Source organism: Xiphophorus couchianus, chromosome 9 (genome assembly GCF_001444195.1).
Source record: "Xiphophorus couchianus chromosome 9, X_couchianus-1.0, whole genome shotgun sequence".
Lineage (NCBI taxonomy): Eukaryota > Metazoa > Chordata > Actinopteri > Cyprinodontiformes > Poeciliidae > Xiphophorus > Xiphophorus couchianus.
In genome coordinates, this window is record NC_040236.1 from 27,760,654 (window position 1) to 27,783,311 (window position 22,658).

The 22,658-nt window shown below is 38.9% G+C and overlaps 1 protein-coding gene across 2 annotated transcripts in view; it reads right to left on the reverse strand.

Annotated features, from left to right (window-relative positions):
* The window catches only part of dennd1b (DENN/MADD domain containing 1B), a 141,296-nt gene that overhangs the window by 74,679 nt on the left and 43,959 nt on the right, over positions 1–22,658 (reverse strand). Inside the window, exons 4-8 of one of the 2 annotated variants that reach the window (XM_028027618.1) lie at positions 15,237–15,286; positions 12,969–13,088; positions 7,073–7,142; positions 5,291–5,371; positions 3,191–3,250 (exon numbers count right to left, since the gene is read on the reverse strand). In XM_028027618.1, coding sequence (XP_027883419.1) covers positions 3,191–3,250; positions 5,291–5,371; positions 7,073–7,142; positions 12,969–13,088; positions 15,237–15,286 — 381 coding nt within the window. The remainder of the gene's footprint in view (positions 1–3,190; positions 3,251–5,290; positions 5,372–7,072; positions 7,143–12,968; positions 13,089–15,236; positions 15,287–22,658) is intronic. The other variant, XM_028027619.1, reaches the window with a different exon arrangement.

Below are 22,658 nucleotides of genomic sequence, written 5' to 3' on the forward strand. Positions count from 1 at the left end.
TTTTAAAGCCATGTTGAGGATGCGCTGAAGCCAAAACTGACGAGCTTGGTCAAAATGACATTGTTACATTTAGAGAACGCTTTCAACAACACAGCCCCAACTCTTCAGTAAAGGGAAGGCAGCATTATGTTGTGGGATGAAGGAGGGAATGGTGCACTTCAAATAAGGCAGATTTTGGACCACTGATCAACTGTCTACTCTTTTTTTTATTCTTGAAACAACATCTCAAGATGGAGTGTAGCTTTTAGAAAAATGTTTCTTCTAAACACACAATAATCATAAGCATAAAGCCAAATCAATTAATAAAGGGCTTTAGGGATGACGAGGTCATGGTTTTGGAGATGTCATCATAAAACCTTGATCTCAGTCCCATAAGACAGAAACAGAAAAATACAAAGATTTAGGCTGATCAGGGAGTGAAAGAAAATGTATGAAATGTCTTTTTCTATAATGTATGTAAACATCTTGCTTTAACTGAACATAATAAAACACAGTATAAGAAAGTAAGAAAAACAATTAAAATAGAGTTAAAATAGAGCCCAAACAAATGGTTTTAAATTACAAATGCAGAGACAAAAACACCGACACAATTAAAGTCATGCAAAAAATTAATAATAAAAGTTAAAAAAAAAAAAAAGTTTGAAAGACTTTTGTTTAAAACCATTTTGTGATGCAGTCAAATTCAGTTCATTATTCAATTTGGTTAAAAATGTTTTCTATGTAAGAAAACTCTTTGACTTGCTTTATTTTCTGATGGATGTCCACATAGGGACAATAGACAATCGCTTGAATTGTGTCGTTGACTTTAAAGCAATCCCTCATGCCCAGCATGCATGTAGCGACAGTGGAGAGGAAAAACTTCCCTTTAGCAGGAAGAAACCTCCAGCAAAACCTGGCATAGTATGAGCAACCATATGCCAAGACCATCTGGGGGATACTGTAATAATTTTGCAGTCTTTAATTTTCATGATTTTATTTGGTATTCCTTATGCACATATGCTTCTTTTTCACTACTTCATCATTTCTGTAAAATGAATGGTCCATGGTACAGTTTTTATCAAAATGGGTCACATATAATGATTATTTCTTCATTGTACTCTTCTGTAACTTCACTGGATGTTGTGTTATGCATGATTCTGAGTAGTTTAATGGCCTGGAAATTACAAATGACAAAAAATACTATTACTTCATTCAGTAAACATGCAAGGGGTAAAAATTAGGTGTGACTCAAGGCCATGCCTCTAAGAAACACTGAAAGCACTGAACAAATACTGCATTTTTCCTCCAAGTGGGTGTGTATTAAGCGATAAACACATGAAAACAATTATCCCGAGTAAACACTTGTCTAATTCCCAGAGGATGGTCATTGTTGTAGATGAGGCAGTACAAACAAACACTAAACTGGAACTAACATGTAGGGCTTTGCCTTCAAGTTGTGATTAAAAAAAATTCTAAGATAAAGAAAGAAAAAATAGCTAGTTCAATCAATAATATGTCCGCTCATTTTATGGAAATTGAAACTTTCATGTCTATTTTCTACAACTATGTGTAAAATTTCACTTTTACTCTGGGTTTTTATTAATGCGTTTGCTCCTATTTCCTAACAGCAGCAACATTTGAACTGAAAAATGAATTTACACTGAGGACCAAATGTGTCATAATAAATATGCATTGCAAATAATAGCTTGTAAATGAGTAAATTAGCCGCAAAGATACACACATAAACCCACTGATGACAGAGAACAGACAATTTTCAGTTTGATCAGTTTTTTTTAGATCAGTGAATGCACCATACATAACAGACTTATGCTGACAACAAGCCTCTTTGCTGTGGATGTCACTACTGAGTGAAGAAGACTCAAAACATTTTTAATATCGTTAAGGTGCTTAGAAATACAGGAAGCACAAAATATGTAAAAGGTTTAAAAGAAATTGTTTTTAAATGATATGGGGTTTGTGTCTGGAGTTCATTCACAGTTTAATGTCAAAATTAAATTGGTGCTTGAGGGTTGTGGTTTTTTTAAAAACAAATATAATTTAAACTGAAGTTAGTGTTTTAGCATTAGCTTCTGCTAAATAATATGTTGATTAGTGGTTTAACATTAATGGAACTAATATTTCTAATTAGTGCTATAGGATTAGTGCAACTAAACCTTCAGTTAGCAATCCCTACTGTAGGATAAATCAGATTCAGCTCAGGTCAAAGTTTCAGAAATAAATAAAAATAAGGCATTAAGTTCTGATTGGAGCTTCTCTTATTGGCACTGTATTATTAAAAAAAGCTTTGTTTCTCCCCAGGTGTCAAATGCAACAGCACAAATAACATCTTCAGATTTCTTTTTAAGCTTCAGTTCCTCCCAAAAAAAAAAAAGAAGTTTATTTACAAAACTTTACATGCAACAGTTTTAAAAATGTGAGTATGTTGGCACAAGAGGGACGTTTTGATCTGATCTTTGCTTCTGAATAATTTCTGTCTGCCAAATAGAAAAAAAGAGTGCTTTCAGCTGACTAAAACAAAGACGATTAAAAGAATACTTAAAATAACAGCAGTTGTAGATAAACAAATTGTACTAAAAGATCAGGGACTTGGGTCATACCTCTGAGACTGAGGACAGCTACTAAAAACCACATAGAACAACTACAGTGGGGTGTGATTTCTATTCTTTCTTGTTTTCTTGTGCTTTGTGTGCTAAATTATGTTCCCCTGTTGGTCTACAAATTCATGGCGCTGTGATAATCAGAAGCCACGTTCCTCAGTGCAGCAGTAGCTTTCATTGGGTGTCTGCTTGCTTATCAGCCTCTTTCCTTGTTCTTTCGAAGACTTGTTTATACGAAAACACATTGAAAGTGGGTTAACTGGAAAGGCATCAAGGAGATTTCTTGAGCACAATTGCCTTTTGCTTTAAACATAAAGGGAGGAAGAAAAAAAACTTTTGATTTTTAGAGAGAGAATATAGCAGAGTGGAAAGACATTAATCATTTACAAAGTTTGATTGTTTTCCAGAGGAGAAGAAACACACACCCAAACCCAGGATAGTTTGTTTTTGTTATATGTAAAAATGGTAGCGTAGCTTATTTGGCCAAATTGGAAATCAGTGGCTCCCATGTGATTAGTGTAGAAGCAGTTTCATATTTCACAGCAGCATCCTTCCCTCCACCAGTCTCTGCCGCTCACTCCTCTTCCACTCACCGGCTCCTTGCTTGGCTGATCTCTCAGTACTTGCCCACTGGCAATACACAACCGCTCATTCTTGCACAATAAGACAGAGAGAGAACAAAACAGGGTTCACACATGAAAGGGGACAAGGCTTCTGCTCTCGGCTGGCATGATAAAATAAAAAAAGGTTCCTGTAAGGGGATAATTTTGCTTTATCAATTAAATATTAAACTAGCGGCTTCTCTAGGAATGAGATGAAGCTATCACCTCTGTTCTCCAGCGTCGCCTTCAGATTGAGATAAAGAAAGTTTATTCAAGAGACGTTTTGTGGAGCCCATACTGATTCTGGTTTTCATTGGGGTGTGACCTGCAGATTCAAAGTCCTTCCAACTCCATGTTCTATGCCCAGGACTAAAACACATTGGAGAACAAATATGATCCAGGTTCTTTTGAACACAACAGAAAATGAAGGAATTACAAGATTATGACTATTTAAGCATCAAAGCATTTGCTCATAACCTTGATCTGATTCTTATTAAACTCATAAGAGGCATCAAAGAGCATGGTGTTTATATAGGATGAAAACTATGGAAGTTTGTAGTTTTGATACATTCAATAATGGGGAAAAAAGCCCAAGCTGTTGAGTTTTTGATCAGTCAGACCTAAACAAGGGTAACTGTTTGATTCCAATCTCTGGGCAATCGATTGGTGCATCTCTATGCATAACCGTGGTAAGGCAATTGTAATTAAAGAAATCAATGTACAACACAAAAATAAGTCAAAAGCTAATATAATTTGAGATTGGAGAGACATTTGATTTGGAGACGCACCGATCAGTCTTTTCCAGGCAGGTGCAACTTTCTTTGAAATCTGTCCTGCCATTTCAGATTTGAAATGATTAGTTTAGCAAAGAAGAGAAAAATGTGGTGCAGATTCTTTGACAGATTCAGTAGATTAAAATAAAGGTATTATAAGATCATCAAAGAGCATTTGTGTCAAACCTTTATTAGATTTTTAGTGCATTAAAGTTCATCCTGTTTGTTCATCTGTTTACAGACTAAAAATCTTAATTTTGATACTTTTAATGACTATAAAGGGAAGAAAATAAATTTTTTTAGTAGTTAAATAAAAAGATAAAATCAGCTGAATACAATATCTGTCTGACTGACTGGTGCATCACTAGTTTATTCACAGACAGACAAGAATACGCAAACTACAAACTAAATCTTGACTTTATTGACCTGATATTTGTCCTGTTTTTTTTTTCTTTTTTGCAAATTCATCTGGGTAATTAGATGTACATCCTTCAGAGACCTTTGCTGTGGAGTCGACTTACAGTTGCTTGCTTAATTGGTTAAAAAAGGGGGGGTGTACGGGGTGGAGCGGTGGTCCTTAAGGACAAAGGCTAACACTGAAACTCTTTTGATCCCTTCATGGTGTGGAGTCTGGAGATTGTGAGCTTAGCAGACTGGCTAAAAACCTTTACGTTGCGCTTAAATCGGCCGGGCTTACAGAAGTGACAGTGTTTAATGTTGGAGGCATTCCATGAGAGCTCGTGTCAGAGTTAACTCAAACAGAAGCTGACTTTGAGGGACCTGGGCTCATTAGGCCGTTGTAGTTTCTTGATAAGCAGGAGACATGATGAGTTGTGAAAGGGCCCTTCATGTTTAAACGTGTCCAGCTTGAGCTTATCACACAAAAAAACCCTGTAAGCGCCACTTCTTGTTTCCAAACACGGTGTCAGTCCCGGGCCCCGTGCGCGTGTCCGTTCCCGCCTGGCGTGCCTTAACCTCCTCCTGCTCCGCACTCTGCATCTCCTCTGCCTCTTTCTCATTTATTCTCTCACATCTCAACCTCTGCACTTTGCCGATCTCCTTATTTCTGCACATTCTCATGCCGTCTTGGTCTCTTTTTCTGTCAATCTCGTTTTATTTCTCATTATCTTTCCCTTTTGCTCTCTGTGTTTTCTGCTTTACATTACGTCCTCAGTGTCTCTTGGTTCACTTTTAACTACTTCACCCAATTGTCGTCACCGTCTCTGATGCAACATGCTGCTGCGGTACCTTTCCCTCTGTCTGTCTCTGCCTCAGCTGTCTTGCATCTGATCTAGCAGAATAACAGATGTATACCTACCACACTCAAGTTGACTGGTGTAAAAGGCTTTGGCACAGGCAGCTCATAGAGGGAATTCAGCAAGTCATTCAAGTCATTTTCCTAAGGGAGAGAAAAAACATGGGACACATGAATTATATTTACTTGTTTTGTTGATACAAGTTATGTGTCAATCCTGACAACGGTGCTGGGACAGGCACCGTGGCAGACCAGAGGGCAAACCTGCAGCGAGGCCTGAAGGGCTCGACAACATCCGACTGACATATGTTTAACGAGAAGTGCTGGGGTTAAAAGACGGCGGAGTGTATGGCTGCAGACGCTTATTATCCAGCGGCGCTGATTTACAGCCGAGAGTAGCCTGCGACTAATTAACCAGGGGGTCCCCGCTCCAAAAACAGGGCTTAAGGAAGCTGTCAGAGAGCCGGGTTTGACCACAGAACTGGCTTTGAAATTTACTCATCCAACATTTATGACTCCTATTTACAATCCCGTGTCTTCTGGAAGAGGAAAATCTTTCAGAAGGCAACACTAAAAAGTGAAACTCCTATTCAAACTTCTGGGAAAGCAGTTAGTGAACTGCTGTGGAGTTTTGTCGAGTTTTTTTCTTCACCAAGAACTTTGTTTTCGGTCTGGGCTATAAGAAGATACTGCGAGTTGTGTACAAGCCACAGATTCAGAGAGGCGATGGGTGGCAACGTACAGTGAGCAAAGGAGGGGGAAAGACAGGAGGGGAGGGGTGCTAGCTGGGGTGTGTGCAATCGAACAGCCTCCTGTCATGAGAGGCTCAATGCTCACACGCATGGTCAGCAACACGGCCTGGGGAAACAGTTCATTTACCCCTCGCTCTAAACCCTCATCGCTCTTCTGTCTTCCCTCGTCTGTCAACATCTCCCTCTCGCCTGGAACGGACAGCGGGGTAAATAGAAACCAAATCATGCACACTAACATTTCAGTCACCCAGGATTTTTTCTCCTCCTTTCTTTCCCATCGTTCTTTTCCGTCTCTCCTCCTCACTCGCAAAAAAACGCTCCAGCCGCATTTACTTTTCTTCAACCACATTAGATTATTCCACTGAATCTCTTATAGCTGAAGAATTATGTGGATGTAGGTTGATTGTTTATGTGATGTGACTGTCTTTTCTTTTTTTTTTCTTTCTGTTTTAGCACGACACACTGTCCTGATAACAGCTCCCTGAGGATCCGGGGAGAAGCAGCGACTACATGACAATTGAAAAGTGGTCCCAAAGCTCTCTGCCTCTCCTCTGTCGCCCTCCCTTCCTCTCTTTTCACCCTCTCTTCAGTCTAAACATTGGAACATCACCTACACCTTATGCAGTAGACTCTGCACATCTCCCCAGTTTGTTGCATATTTTACATTCCCCTCCCTTTTGCTCGTACAATGCAGCGAATAGTCTGGGGAGACGACTTTTGTGAAGTGCAGGCATGTGTGTGTTTGTTTGCTAGCTTGCGTGTGTGTATTGTTTTTAACGATTTGTTTTCCAGTAAATCATCAGGAATAACTTCCAGTGTCAGATCAGCGTTTGGTCTGTGAAATGTCAACATTGTTGCTGCTAACAAGAGGAACCAATTCAAGCCTGAGACAAAAAAAATAAATAAAAAATACAAAACATGCAGCATGCAGACGAACACACAGTGGAGGGAAACGTCTCACCACAACACAGACTTAAAGAAAATACATGGTGTGATTGTTTATCAGTCAAATCCAAATAAAATGTTGTCTTATTTGTAGATGCATAAAAACTCCAGGCACCTTCTGGTTATTAGAAACAGAATGAGTGATTACCTGCTGTTTTGTTAAGTAGTCAGCCAGTGTGTTCAGCAACTTGTAGTAGATTTCAAACCATGGTAGATAACTGCGGAGAGAAACACATTAATGCAATAAATATGGTGAAGTCGGCATTCATTTCATCATCTTCTACAATAAACAAACAAGATGCAACGAATCAAAGCGGACTGGTGTGTTATTTATTTAAAATACAAGCGCAAAGGGAGTCAGTCTGCAGAAAACTTGAATGTGTGTTTCTCAAAATGTCTTCATCATTTGACCTGTTGTTTCAAAATAAATTGCATAGATTATTGAGGAAAGATCCCGATTCTTACTCCAAACGTATATGCTACCACATCTTTCTTATTACATTCTTTCTGGCCTTTGCATGTGATAAATTCTTGTCGTGTCTCCTCTTTAGGGCAGTAAAGAAAAAAAAAGATGAAAAGAAAACAAGATTGTAGATCCTTTAAAAAAAACTGTATTGCTTTTATATGGTGCAGAGGGATACTATGGTTTACAAGCATGCTGATCCCAGATGCACAAGCTTAACAAAAATACACCACTCCCTCTCCCCCTTTACACCATCCTCCCCCACCCGCCTGCTCTGCCGCTCAAACTGCTGCTTTTCATGCACTGCACATATTTTTTTTTAAAATTACTTTATATAATTAATGTAAAGTAAATTAATTCATTAACAAGCTCCAAATAATTCATACAGCAGTGTTTGTGTTGAGGCTAATCAGTAAGAACACCCAACATAAGCTAAAGCATCTGCAGCATGGCTTTCTTTACAAAGTTGACATATTCTTGGCCAAGTAGGCTCGCTTTCTGGGTGGAAGGAGGCCAACACTTTACTCCAGCATAAAAGGCTGTGAGGGCTCAGTTCATTTAATGTTATGCAATTAAATAATAAAAACATGAGATCCTATCATGGTATTGAATTTTGATGCAGTTTGGGTTTTTAAAATGCAGATTTAGACCCTGAATGAGCAATAATTCTGGCTGAGGACTTTTAGGACTGCAATTAAATAAATAGACACTCCTTGTAATGCTTTATTAACTTTGATGGATGCAGGGGTTGAAAATTTACGTAAATATTATTTTAATCTCAATATAAAACTCTGTGAGCAATGATTTAGTTACATATCTCATAAAATGGCCCAAGTTTGAAGTATTTTGTTGCTGCGGGAAATGTTTAAACCTCGGGTTTTAAAGTGATAGAGTTTACAGTCAAACTAAAGCTGTTGGCTGGAGAGCGAGGAGTTACCAGGGCATGGGTCACTGGCTGCTCTGCAGACTGGAATTAACAGACAACAAGAAAACAATAAAGTGGACCTAATGCAAATTTTCATATCACTAAATCCGCAAGGGGCCAATGACAGCCTGGGTCTTCAGGAGAAGTGCAGCCAAGCGCGCCAATCAGAGAGGCTGAGTGACCATTAGTCTGAAACAATCAGACTCTTAACATGCCGATATTTTGACATCTGCATGAAGATTTACAACAATCAGGTCACACTTGCAGGAGAGACTCAATCAAACATACTTATGTTAATTTACATGCTGACCGGATATTAACCTGAAGACCTATTTCTGCCATGTCAAGCAATACAAACGGGTCAGTTTTTGATGTGCAAAATGCATTTTTTCATTACAGTAACATAATCTGACAATTTAGATACATCAAATTTTTTCAGTGATAAGTGGAGAAACAAAAAACATCCAAGGCTTAACTGTCATTTTTTAAAGTAAATAAATATCTGCAGCACAATTAATTTACACTGAAAGTCATTGAGGTACGTTTTCATTCTTACAGTTTGTTACGTAATCAGTAAAATATAATTACGATGTCTATGACATCATGTTAACCTGGGGTAAAGACTTTCCACAGTCAAAATTGGAAAGCCAACAAAACATTCCATTCACGTAAGACAGGACAGGCAACAACTCAGACAGTCAACTTAATATAAAAATCTAACTTTAAGTGAGACAAATAAGATAAAGTCCAACTTTATTTTGCTTTCAGGCACACAGAAAAAAATGATAAAGGAAAATCTCAAGCTCTCTGTAAGAGAATGACACCATTCTTTTATTCAGTTTGACAATATATAATCATGACAAAAGATGTATTTAATTACAATAATATTAATAATAGGAATGATGACTATACATGCAGTAGGTGCTATATTTGCAAAACCACAAAAAGTCTGGTCTAACAACTGGAGAATTTTTTTTATTTATTTATATAATTTTTGAGGTTCAGTTTTATGAACTTTTAATTAGCAATCTATTCCTTTAACTACAGCCAGCCAGATATTTGTTGAGCCGTATTCAAATTCAGTAAATGGTTAAAATAAAATTACTATTCTCTCGAATACAAAGAACAACAGTCTGAGTAATTAATATTTTAAAAGTTTAAAACAACCAACTGTGACAGGCAATGCAGAATCTCAACAATGGAAAATGAGGAAGATGGCAAAGTACGTAAAAATATAAAATTGATAGAGAACTGCACCTTTTTCATTCACTGCTACAATAAAACAGAACTTATGTTCTCAAGGTAATGGCTACTAAAAATAGAGGAGTTGCACTCTTCACAAGAGATCTGACCTGATAACAGAAGAATTTTAGCTTGATGAAAGTATTTAAAGATGAAGCCCATCTTTTAAAGAAACTTTCAAGATGGGAAACACAGGAGAACATGCCATTCAAGTCATAAAACAGCTCAAAGAAAATAGCTACCAGCTTAAACCTGCCTGTATCTGTAGCTAAGACTACTAACATCACAGTTAAATAACTGGAACTATGACAACCAAGGCAGAACTCAAGCTTATTTTGTCACCGTGCACAGTGACAAAGAAAATATAAAAATTTAAAGTTTTCTAGTAGATAATTAAGGCAGTTTTTCAGAGATAATGCTACAGCAGCAGTTTAACGAGTAAATTCATAGTGTGAATGTGGAGGGTTCTGTATTTACACGCTTCACTCTGATAGGGGCGGTGTAAGTTCGATAAATTACCTGACTCATTTACGACTTGTGTTCTCTGGACATTAAACCTTCAAGTTTTCATGGATGTGCGGTATATAAATGAAACCCTCGCCGTCAGCGGCGCCGTCAGGCCTCACAGAGCTCACAGACATTACACTCCTTAACCAAAGTGCTGTAAATTTAACGGAATACACACAATCACTGGTAAATCTAAACCTTTGCAAATTATCAATAATAAACTCATATTTGAAAGATGGAGAAAGTTTTCCTTCTTCAAAAGGAGGCAAATTAATATATTTTAAGGATGCATTGGTGTATTCTTCTCCCCTCCCCTGCCCTGCTCTGCTTTCTGTACACACAAAGTTAAAGTTTGGAAAGCTCACTGAGAGATACTCCTACTCGTCACAGTTCATTGCTCAGATCTGTTTGTGCTTCGCAAATCCTCCGATAGAGAGAGGGAGGGGAAGAGGCATCTATCACTGGAGTGCTCAGTGCGTGGGGGTCCCGCGATCTCTCCTACCATTTTAAGCACACGTCTTCTCCAAGTGCCATGTACTCAAAGAGCGAACCAATTAATCTGCGACCCACTATCAGTCTCTCCGTTCCAGGCTCCGACCACCTAACGCCGTGGATGTTTGAACGGGCCCAAACGAAGCAACTCTGGGACTCAGAGAAAAAGCAAAAAGTAGTCTAAGCTTGAAAAGGTAAAAAAAAAAATAAAGACTTAAAAAAATCTCAACAACAAAGTGTCTAAATGTTGGAAATTAAATGTTTAGACAAAAGCCAGCCCACTTTGGTTGCCATAAAGTAAGTTGGGTGTTAAGCACGACAGTTATTCCTGTTCCTTCGATGAGCCTTAAATCGTTTTTACTGCACAGGAATCTGTAATCATAAGTCACCTACACTTTGTAGACGGTTCAGCTGAAGATTGCATTACACATTTACTTTCTGGGGTCAGGGGTTAAGTACGGGGAGGGGAGGAAGTGTCGTCCTGAAAAAGTGACCAATAACCGGAGCCACTCAGTACTTAAAATGTATCCTAAAACATCTGCTGTTACACAAAACTATTTTTTTATCTATATAAAAGAGGGAACAAAAATGATTTAACACCTAGTGGGAAAGAGTGAGAGGAGATATGAGGAAAAGAACATTAAAATAATAATGAGATTTCAGCGCGTTTCTTTATTTGGTATGATCTGTGGCTTTATTCTGGCCACAACTTCAGCAACGAGACTACAAAGGCCTTTCCACATAAAACTGTCCTACTCATTAAGGCACTTCCTCTTGTAAGCAGAGGTGACAATTTTACAGAGCCGACATTTCAGCGATCACAGAAGCAAACTGTTTTAATTAAAGTTTAGCTCTTATTCTTTGGAAATGATTAAAACTTAATAAAACTAGGGAGTTCAGATAGTCTTCCCTGTTTTATTTTGTGATATGTTCTTTATCATCTATCTAAACAAAATGAACTTTCAACCCAGGACCTTGAAAAAATATATTTTAAAAATTGTTCACATTCCTTATCTGAGAAATCTACAACAGTGTTATGTTTGGGTATGATCCTAACATAATATGGCTATTAGTAGTTTTTAAAAAATTCAATAAAATAAGATCTGGGGAGGAAAACTGGACAGCACAAATACACAAAAAAAGCGGAAAAAAAATAACTTCCTATATGTTATTTTATAATAAATGAACCAAGTCATGCAAACTACTCAGAATGCATAATGAATTTTATACATCATATGTCAAATGAATTAGCATGTCTAACTCAGCGAGAGGGACGGGGGAGCCTCTGCTAATTGGCAGCGAAGCTTCATGCATAATTATGGGCCGAGCGTCTTTGCTGTCGCACTGTGGCAGCAGCCGAATAACGAGGAGGAAAGAGAGGGAGAGACAGAGAGCATGAGATGGGAGAGGGAGAGAAAGGAAAAACAAAGGCCACGGAAGCTGGCCGGGAAGGGTGGGTGGTATATACGAGTGTGTATGTGTGGGAAAGAGGATGGGAGGGGGGGTATGAGGGCCCTGTTCTTCACAGTAGCTCATCAGGCCAGCGACAAACCCACGACTGTCCATCACCAGCCACACAAACACACACAGAGGCGAGAGCGAGCCTTACAGGAGTGCTGCTACACAAACAGAGAACAGAGGAAGGCTTTGTGCTGCTTTTCCAATTTGTTGTTTCTTAAACTGCTTATTACATTCATTAAAAATTGATCTTTTTACTTTTTTTCTTAGTTATTATTAAAGTGCAGCAAGCCTGTCCACTGAGATTTTCACTGCAGTGCTCATTCTTTGTAATGGGTAAGTAATTGCATCTGTAAAGGAAAAAAAAAAAAACAACAACGTTGCATCGACATTAAATTACTTGGAAATTAACAGATAATAGACTTTTTTTAGAAGCATATTTATGCAAAGAGAAATAAAATTTTTCAACGTCCGGGGTCCTCGTTTGTCTGTGCTGTGATAGAAGGAATAAAGCTATAAAAAAATATAAAAACGGCTAAAGTTTTGGATAATTATAGGCACTTCAGAAACATATTTGTGTGGGCAGATAAGAACATAAATTTGTTTTTCTGGCAAAGTGCAGAACGGTGTGAGAATGAATGAAAAGGTTGTTTCAAAAATCTGTGATCATTTCTAAGATGTTGTAAATTAAAAAAAGATTTTATCCTCCACCATACAAAACAAACATAGATACACATATATTTATGATAAGTACTTAAGAAATAAGTAAAAAATAAAAGCAGCTTGTAAACAATGTATTTATTTACGTTTATGGCTACTTAGGATTTGCAACTTTACTTGGAAAAACGTCTTTTTCTGACTTTTAATTTAATGTATTGAAATCAGACATAATCTTTAAAACAAAAACTTCAATAATGAAGTTTAAAATGACAATTAGAGAGTGGCTGTGTGTGTTACCTGAGGAGACATATGCAGACCCGGCAGCCTTGGGTGAGTCGACAGAAACCAAACCTCTGCTTGCTGTCGATGTCTGTGAGAACAAAGGTGAAGTTCTGCCCCACCTGATTCTGGGAAACCCTGCTGACGACACAGAAGGGCGCATGCAGTGAAGGCTAAACAGCCAGCAGTTTATTAATAAATGTGGGAAGAATTAGGAGCAATTAATAACAGACAAAATTAAGCTAAATTAATGCAGAGGGTCAACCCATTTCATTCAAGGATGGCTCAATTCTGTTTGACTTAACCTCGAGAATGAACTGCAAATATATTAATATCACATATTTCATGTTTAAATGTTATAAAATCAAAGCTTCCCTGAGGTTTTGAGATAAATATGTATTAAGTTCGAGTCACATTTCCACCACTAGATGGCAGCAGCTCAGCTTCAGTAAAAGCTCAGAGTCCTCCCTACATCCTTTGCTCCCTGTTCTGTCTTAAGAATGGATCATTTCACATGTTCCAATATAAAAACTGGGACTTTTTCAGATAGTTCAGGCCTGAGCAGATCATAATACAACTCATCAATAACACTGGCTGTCACAGGTGACCTCATTTTCACCAATGACACTTGTTGGTCTCATTTTCTACATTAATCTGTAATCACTTACACATATTCTGATGAATATTGAGTTGTTTTATCAGATCATTGATATTTTCATTTCAACCCTTAAAACATTTTATATCTTTGCAGTTTTGATTTTGTATTTGTGGATGGCACCCAAGACTTAGTGCCATTCATGGGTCATTTTTGTACCTGCTTTACCAAATTACATTTCAAAGTAATTTTCAAGATTCCACTCACAGACTACTTTTAGGAAAACGTGTTCATCCCAGCAGGATGTGGCCTGGAGTCATTTCAGTATAATCAGGAGTCTTAATCTGTTTTATAAGAGCCAACAGTTCCTAACTAAAGCGGCCATTGGGTAAAAGGCGGGGTACACCCGGGAAAGGTCGCCAGTCCATCACTAGGTCACACAGAGATCCAGATCAAATAACCACTCACTCGTGGTACAAGGCTACATAGAAAGACCAATTTACCCATCGACCATGTTTTTGGACTGTGGTATGAACACAGAATGTGACATTATATATTGGAGTTAAATTATGTGAGATTTTAAGATCTTTTTGCAAATATTCTCTGGGCTAATTTTCCCCTTTCAACAATTCTTTCCTTGTAAACAAACCACAAGCTTTACTCTTGGTTTATTTAACTTGGAAGTTCAGTATTTTTACAATTTAAAAACAAAGATAAAATCAAAAAGGCTCAAATAGGATGCATATGCAATTGTTTATTAAATTCTAAAAGTTATCCACAAACACTCATCTTATGGTTATTATGGTTCTAATCTCATTTTGACTCCAATGAAATACTACATATTAGGATTCCTGATGGATCCAAAAATAACTAAGAAATCTTTCACTTGTATTTATTTTTTTGTTTTCTAAACTCTTTTCTAATTAGAAAGAAAAGAGTTTAGAAAATTACTATAAGTCAGTGGTTCCCAAGATTAGAATAAAACATTCAAAACTCCACACCATGCGGACCATTTTAACACAACCAGGACTACAATAATACAAGATGGTGATTTTATAAATAAAATTGGCATGGTATGGTAAAAGGATTTTGAAGGTAAAGAGTTGGTAAGGTGGTCAAGTCATTAAAGTACCACTGAATGCTTTTATTGCCAAACAGCAGAACTCAGTCAGAAGCAACTTTTTTCCCCATAAAAACCTGAACTTGAGATGGAACTACTTAATACTCATTATCTTGGGTTCACGTTTGACAAGAAACTAATCTGCCACAATAGCAGAAAGACTGTAACAATTAATTATGTGTTTTACTATCTCTAGTCATGCCGTTGTCACAACATTTACCATTGTTATTGAACATTGCGTTTTCTTACCTTCATGCAGCCTGCAAGGCATACAAAAAAGTTTCAGCTTTGTTTTTATTTGTTTTGAACAGGCAATCCCACCCATGTGGACACGACCACAATAAACACTCATCATTAAGCTCCGACAGTCAGGAAATTGGCAGGTGACAATATCACTAAGTGATTGCAATTTAGAGCTCATCGCTGTCACATCTGAGAAGTATAAACTGTACATCTCATTTTCTATCTTTAGGTGCGAGAAGTGATCAGTTTTTTGAGGTGTGTGAGCAAGTGTCTTCTGTACAAATGAGGTGAAACCAGGAAACGGAGAGGGAGAGGAGAGGAATCATACCTTTCCACGTCAAAGGGAAAGCAGAACTTTGGTATTGTCTGAAGAACTTCCTAAAAAACAGAACACAGAAAGAAACAAATCCTTTTAGACATATCACAGAGAAAATAAACAAGATTGTATATTTCAGTATGGAAATTTCTTGGGCCTCCACCAAGTAGGGGTTAGGGTTAGTCTATCAACTGGCAGAACAAAATGGGGATTAATGCTAAACAGTACTGATAGCAATCTGACAAAGTCTTAACATCCCAAACAGTGCAGCCTAAATGCACTTAATCCAAATGAATGGGCAATATAACCCACTTTATTTGGCAGAACAGAGTGGAAACGTTCCCTTTTTTCCAAGAATAAGGGAGGGATCCTCAATGCACAGCTTGAATAATTAGCAGTTAATAAGTTCATTGATTATCAGGTGCCAAAGGGAGATGAAAGAGAAGTGAGACGAGAGAGAATGGAAAAGAAAAAGAGGGCAAGGGTGGTTGGGGGTTTGGGAGGGGGGGATACACACAGCACCCAGGCTATGGTGGCAGATTGTAGTGACAATAGGCTAAGCAGCTCTGTGGGGTTAAGAGGTATGGAGGGGGGGTACAAGCCTGCAGGGCTTTACCTCCCAACACCTCCCCTGTGGGTCTGCGTGCTCTTGATGCGAGGTAGAGGAGACGGGGAGGGGGCGCTGGTCTTTTCCACCAGCGGCATATGGATTTAGACAGGGAGCATGAACAGTGCGGTGCACCATATGGGTGAGCCACTCCAGCCCAGCCACACAGAAAGCGAGCGCGGGGTCCCCACTCCGCCTGTAGCTCCAGCTCGTCTTCTCTCTGGCCACTAACCTGGCCCAGAATGGCTGCCAGGTCCGTTCTGGCCGTCTGTCTGCCTGCTACCTCTCCCTCAGTTCTGGTCCTTCTCTGCCAAGCTCAAAGACTAATCCTGGGTACTGGGTGGCTCTCTGCTACGCTCTGGCCTCCCCATCCGTCTCTCTCTTCCTCTTTCGTTTACTTGCCAAGCTCGGCCACTGAGCTGAGGTTTTGGTCTTTTTTTATTGGACACATCCGAGCAGTGAGTGATGCAGTTTCTCCCTGCCTCCCCCAGAGATTGATCCGGACGACAGGTTGGGTTTCTGCTGCTGCTGCTGTCTACTGTCTATAAGACCTCACCATGGGGAGCAGTCACTGATCCCCCCCTCCCGCCCGCCACCACCCCGCCTCATCAAAACTTAAATCTGTCACCCCAGCACAACACAAACATTGCTCCAGACAGCCAACCAAAAGCAGCAATGAGCTATGACAGAATGTGTGTGTGTCGTGTGAATCTGTGCATTTAAATGTTATGCTTGCTTCAAGGACTTTTCTCATTCCATCCAAGGCTGGTGAGGCCTGTACATTTATGTGCTTGTGTGGGTGGATGATTTTCAGTGGGCTATATGCTTCTATGAGAGCCTGTGCCCAGATATGGAGCATTAGGGAGGGGCTGAAGGCGAGGAGCGGTGGGTGGGTGGGTGGGAAGTGACTGTTTTTCCTTATCTGGATCCGTGATAAAATTGAGAACTCAACAAAGACGGATGGTACAGTGGCAGAGGAGGTCTGTTTTTTCGGCACGTGTGTGTGTGCGTGTGTGACTAAGTCTTGGCGTGTGCGGCTGTAAAACTGTCACACACATCAGAGCTGCCATCATTTTATGCGTTTGCTACTATTATTAACCACAATGCACGCACACCAATATGTTCCAGAGAGCCCTCCCTGGCACACTGCATATGGCACACAAACCCAAACAGACATACACACACGCCAGCACACACACATAGAGAGACGCTCTTTTTCCTGCAAATAAAAACATTCCAGTTGCCAGATTTGCGGTGTTGTTGCGGCCCTGCCCACATCGGGTTTCTGTTTCTGAGTGACAGTCCAGGAGCTGCAGAGACTCTGATCTCACACAGAATCAGCAGGAAGTGAAGTGATGAGGTTGTGTTTGTGTAGAGTGTGACATTGAAATCGCAGCTATATTCTCCCTCCATATAAGAAACCTCAGGACGCCATCCAACATATAGGCACTTTCAGACTGCCTGTCTTTTGACGTTAAACAGTCCGGACAGCTGTGCCTTGCAAGCATGTTTGTGAAGTTGGACAAGATCCACCTTTTTTCTTTCTCTTCATCTTCCTAGTATAATGATTTAAGGTGGAAATTTCACACATCTTAACAAAGGCATAGACAGTCAGGATTTTATAGAATTACACAAATGTTTCTTACGAGACCAAATTTAAATTTAAAGTAATGTTTGTAAAGGTAATGTTCTCATTCTGCAAAATATGCTCTTCTTTTACCTACTCTTAAAACTAAAAAACTTTTCTTATTGTGATCTGGAAATGGTCCAGCTTTTGACATTAAAGCATAGATAAATCATATATAAAACTTTTCTGATATAGCATTCCTACATTTTCAATTCCTTTAAAGTAGAAGAAAGTAAGAGTGAATTTGATTTTCTCCAGCTGTTGGAAGCGTAGAGTAACAGGCCTCTACTGCATGCTGCTGACGAGTCAGCTGGTTGAAAGACACCCACTGCTCTTTTTCATCCCCAACCAGGAAGACAAATCCTGCTATAAGAATACTATAAGCACTACGGATGTAAAGCAGCTGACTGCAAGTTACCTGGTAGATCACCTAACTAATTAACCAGCCAATATAAGCTATCATTAACAAAAAAAAATAGTACTAAGCAGGTGTTATTTAAAATGTTTACCTTACATTTATGAATCAAAATCCAACTCCAACCATTTTACTCAGTGTAGTTGTACTGTAATTTGAATTCAGGCATTAAAAATATTTAAGACACTTCTAAGTTTTTAGTAGTACGAAACCTAACTTCTTCTCTGCTTACTTTGAGATATTTCATCTTCCATCCAAAATGCTTCTTCAATTCTTAACATGGTATGAATATGGCTTATAAGCTCCAGTTGAATGAAAAGCTTCATCATTATATTTGGATGACTTGCAGGAGTGCAAACTGAGCATCAGACTAGGAAGGAAAGGAGATTTAAATGATTTTGAATGTCTACCTCTAATAATATAAGTTCACGATTAACCACATGTTACAAGCAAGGTATGCAGAATCATCTCTGGTCACATGACTCAGGCTAACCTAAACTACTGGTGGCCATTCACCAGATCTCAGACCAATAGCTGCACCTTTGGGATGTGGTGTGGGCTTTTTGTATTGTGGATATGCAGCAGAGAAATCTGCAGCAACTTTATACCAAAATGTCAACATTCACCAGTATCTTAAATTTATGACATGAAAAATTATGTCAGATCTGAATGTGTGAGAGGGTCCAACCCATAACCTAGAAGTGACCTCTGACTGTAGACAACATCATCGTTGTAGTCATAATCAATGTGGCATACTGCTCTGGCAGCCTTAAGAATACTTAATATTAGTCAATTTAAATTTAAAACAATAAACACATACTATACTAATCTGAAAACATGCAACCATTGTAGTTTTACCTGCAGTAATAACAAGTCTCAAAATTTAAAAAGGAGAAGCTGCATGAAAAATTTCTGCTCCATATAAAGACAATGGAAATAAATGTATTTACATAGATCAAATAACATTTACATTTTATAAACTGATTGGTTACCTGGAATCTCTCACTAGCTGCCAGATATATTTTTTTGTTTTATTTGACAATAGTTTAAGACAAAGGGGGAAAAAACACTCAGTTTGTAAAACTGCCTGCAGATGGAGTTTTATTTTCTTTTTATACCTGTGAATTGACCCATTATTTTCTTCCATCGTTCTTTTCTGCTTTAACCAAAGAAGACGGTGGCATGTAATTTGAAACTCACAAATCTTTTCCTCATCTGTCAGTCAGTTTTCTGTTTTCCATTCCCAGCATCTCACCTGTGTTATTGGCAACTCTTAGGCATCTGTAACTCTCTTCCCATCACTAGGCCCTATACCACTGGGATATCTCAACACGACTGGCACAAAGGGGATGTTCTGTTACTATTCCTTAGCATGGTAAACACACACACATATACACACACACTCGTCCCCCCCACATGCCATTTTCCCAAGACAAAAGAAAAAGAGGCAGCTAATATATTTGCAGCTTTTGCTGGGAGGGTGAGGAGGAATCTGCTGCTAGGCTGGGCTTGGCAGACACTGATGTGTGTGTGTGTGTGTGTGTGTGTGTGTGTGTGTGTGTGTGTGTGTGTGTGTGTGTGTGTGTGTGTGTGTGTGTGTGTGTGTGTGTGTTGTTTATCGTGAGTGGAGACAGGGGTATCATTCAGTGAGACAGAATGCTCTGGGTTCCCCCAGTGGACACTCGTGCTATCACTGCATCACATCACTACAACAGCACTGTGCCCCCACAGGATAACACAGTACAGCAGGGGAGAGCAACAAACTTCACATAGCGACTTCGCTTTTCTCCTCTTAAAAATAGGTCTAAACTTTACTTTTATTCTTGCTCTACCCTAATTCCCCCTATAGAACTATCTGTGTTGAGGTAGGCTATATATATGGTCTGGCATTACACCAGTTTCTTAAAAGACCTGACACAATACTGATGTGTGGGCTAGGCTTGGCTGTCTACTACATAAAGGGAGGCACCCGTCTTTAGGCTGGACAACAAGAAAACTGCAAAAACAAGGCTGTATGACTTAAGCCTGTTAAAAATGATTCATGTTTATAAACTGATTAAATCCCAAGCTCAGAATTTGTTGTGGTGTTTCATTTTGGGTGTGAACTTCATGAGCAATCTACACGTTCCCATGTGCGAGCAAACAGAGAGAAGCAGCAGAGTGGTGTGTAAAAATATGGGCAAAAGTAGAGAAGGAAGAAATAAGGGGGATGTAAAAGAAAAAAATGCAGGAGGGAGAGAGAGTCAGACAGACAAACTGACAAAAGTGAATGTCACAAGGAAAGGAGAGGTGGAGAATGATGGACACAGGAGTGTGAGTGAGGAGGAGAGAGAGGGAGGCAGCTCAGTTCATGCCCCTCTCCCTTTGCAGCGAGGACTCCTCCCTGGGGGGGCTCAAGACTTTAAGCCCCTGTCCTGATTTATATTCCCTTGGCTACTGCAGCCAGATCAATGTAGCTAGCTACCCAGTGTAACTGAGTCTGGGTCTGTTCAGCCTGGCCCCCTGAGCCCGTCTGACAGGATGTAGTTTTATAAAAGAAGGGAGGAAGGTAGCAGAAAAAAATAGGAATCCGGAACTAGTGGTCCAATACTAAAAAAAAAAATTTAAACAGATGTCTTTTTTTTCTTTTCATGTTAGCCCATTAATGCAAATCATACATATATTACTCATACATTTTTTCAGAGCTTTTTTGTTAAGCCTCACATTACAAGTAATTCCTACTACCGTATAATGAATCACTGTGAACATTATTTATCTTTCCATGTGTCTTGTCTCATTTAAATACCCTTGAAGAAATGTGGCGCATTTTCTAAAATGTCATTTCCTGTCTGTTAGAAAATCACTTGCATGTAATGCATATAAATAAATGTATACATATAAAGGGTGAAAAAAGAGGATCATTCTTCCTGAATCTCATTTCTGAGGTAAAACACTGATGTTGGATGAGAAGGCCTGGCCTTCAGCCTATAGTCTAATACTTTCCAAAGGTGTTTAATCAAGCTAAAATTAGCAGTAGGGAAGAAAAAAAACTTTTGATTCATCGAGGTGTGGGCATGAATTATTCTGATTGATTAATAAATGTTAAAAATGACTTTCCTCAATGTTAATTTACAACCTCACTGGGAGAAATCACTTTTACCAACTGTCCCTAGAGCCCACACTTTTTTCAAAAAGGCTTTTAATTTTGCAACATCGTGTGCATGAAATCAGCTTCAGAATGAACTTCAGTTGAAGGAGTTGGTCTCATTTTATTCTTTTAAGGACATTTTAAAAGACCACAGAAAAGCAGTCTGTGTGTCATTGCTTTTAAACTGATTTATTATTGCCAAGTAGAAAATATTTTAAATCTCAAGCAGTTTTTTATCCTGGTTACTTAAAGGTTGCAAAATGCAAATGCAAAAGGCCACACACAGAAACACAAAAAAATGGTACCCAGTAAATTTATGGTGACAGAAGAATGAGAAGCTAGCTGACGAGAAATACATATTGAAGGACATCTTGAACAAGAACCACAACATAATGAGGCCATGCAAAACTAAACTGAAATATTTAGAAATATTGCAAACGCAAAAAATCATATTGCACGTTTCCACCTGGAAGCTGAAGAAAAACAGCTTGTATTACCTGTCTCCATAAAACCTAGGACCTAAGAGCAAGCAATGTCAATGCAACTCCTTAACTCGGAAAAGGCAAAGCTAAAAGCAACATTCATTGCAGCTTTTCAATGATTTCTTTATGGGCCTTTGTGAACTGGTGCGTACATTTGTTGGAACAGGAAGAGCCCAGCAAACTGAGGCCACCATGTCAAGAGCATAACATTGTCCAAAATGTCTTCATATGGTGCAGCATTAACAGTTTCTCTCACTGGAATTAAAGGGCCAAGCTCAACTACTAAAAAAAGCAAAAGAACTCTGCACCATGATCCCTTCTGCACCAAACTTTACAATCAACATAAAGCAATCCAGCAAGGGCTGTTCTCCTGACAACTACTAAACCTGGACTCATCTGTTGGATTGCCAGAGAGAGAGGCACGATTCGTCCCTCCAGAAAACATGTCTTTATTGCTCCTGATGCCAGTGGCAGCATGATGTAAGGCTTGGCTGCAGCTGCGTGGCCATAAAATCCCATTTCATGAAGCTCTCAATGCACTGTTCTTGATATAATCTTAAGGTCGAATGAAGCTTGGTGGTCTGCAGTTATTGACTCTGCAGAAAGTTGGCGACCTCTGCATCCGCTGACCCGCTCTGTGATTTGAAGTGGCCTACCACATCTTGGCTGGGTCACTTTTCCTCCCAATCATTTCCACTTTGCTATAGAACCACTGACTGTTAAATCTTTAGAACAGAGGAATTTTCAGAAATGGACTTACAGCACAGGTGGCCCACTATCACAATAGCATATAGTAATTTTGTGAGCTCCTGAAAGCAATTTATTCTTTCACAAATGTTTGTAGAAGCAGTCTGGAAGCCAAGGTGCTTGATTTTTATGGTCAAGCTACTCAAATCTCTGAATCACTATAATAGCTAATGTGTGGGAGGGTCTGAGGGCATCCAAAATACCTTTACCTTTAAACAAGTTGGTAACTTCAGCTTAAAACAAAAAACTATGAATAAACATTAAGCCATAAATTTACAGAGCTGAGATCACAGGCTCTACATGCCTTTTTAAAAATTACTTTGAGAAAACGGTTCTAAAAAAAAAATAAAAATAAGGGGCAATATTAGCTGCCAGGAAGCTGCATAAAAACTGAACAGCATGCTAGATATTTGTAGCAAACACTGACCA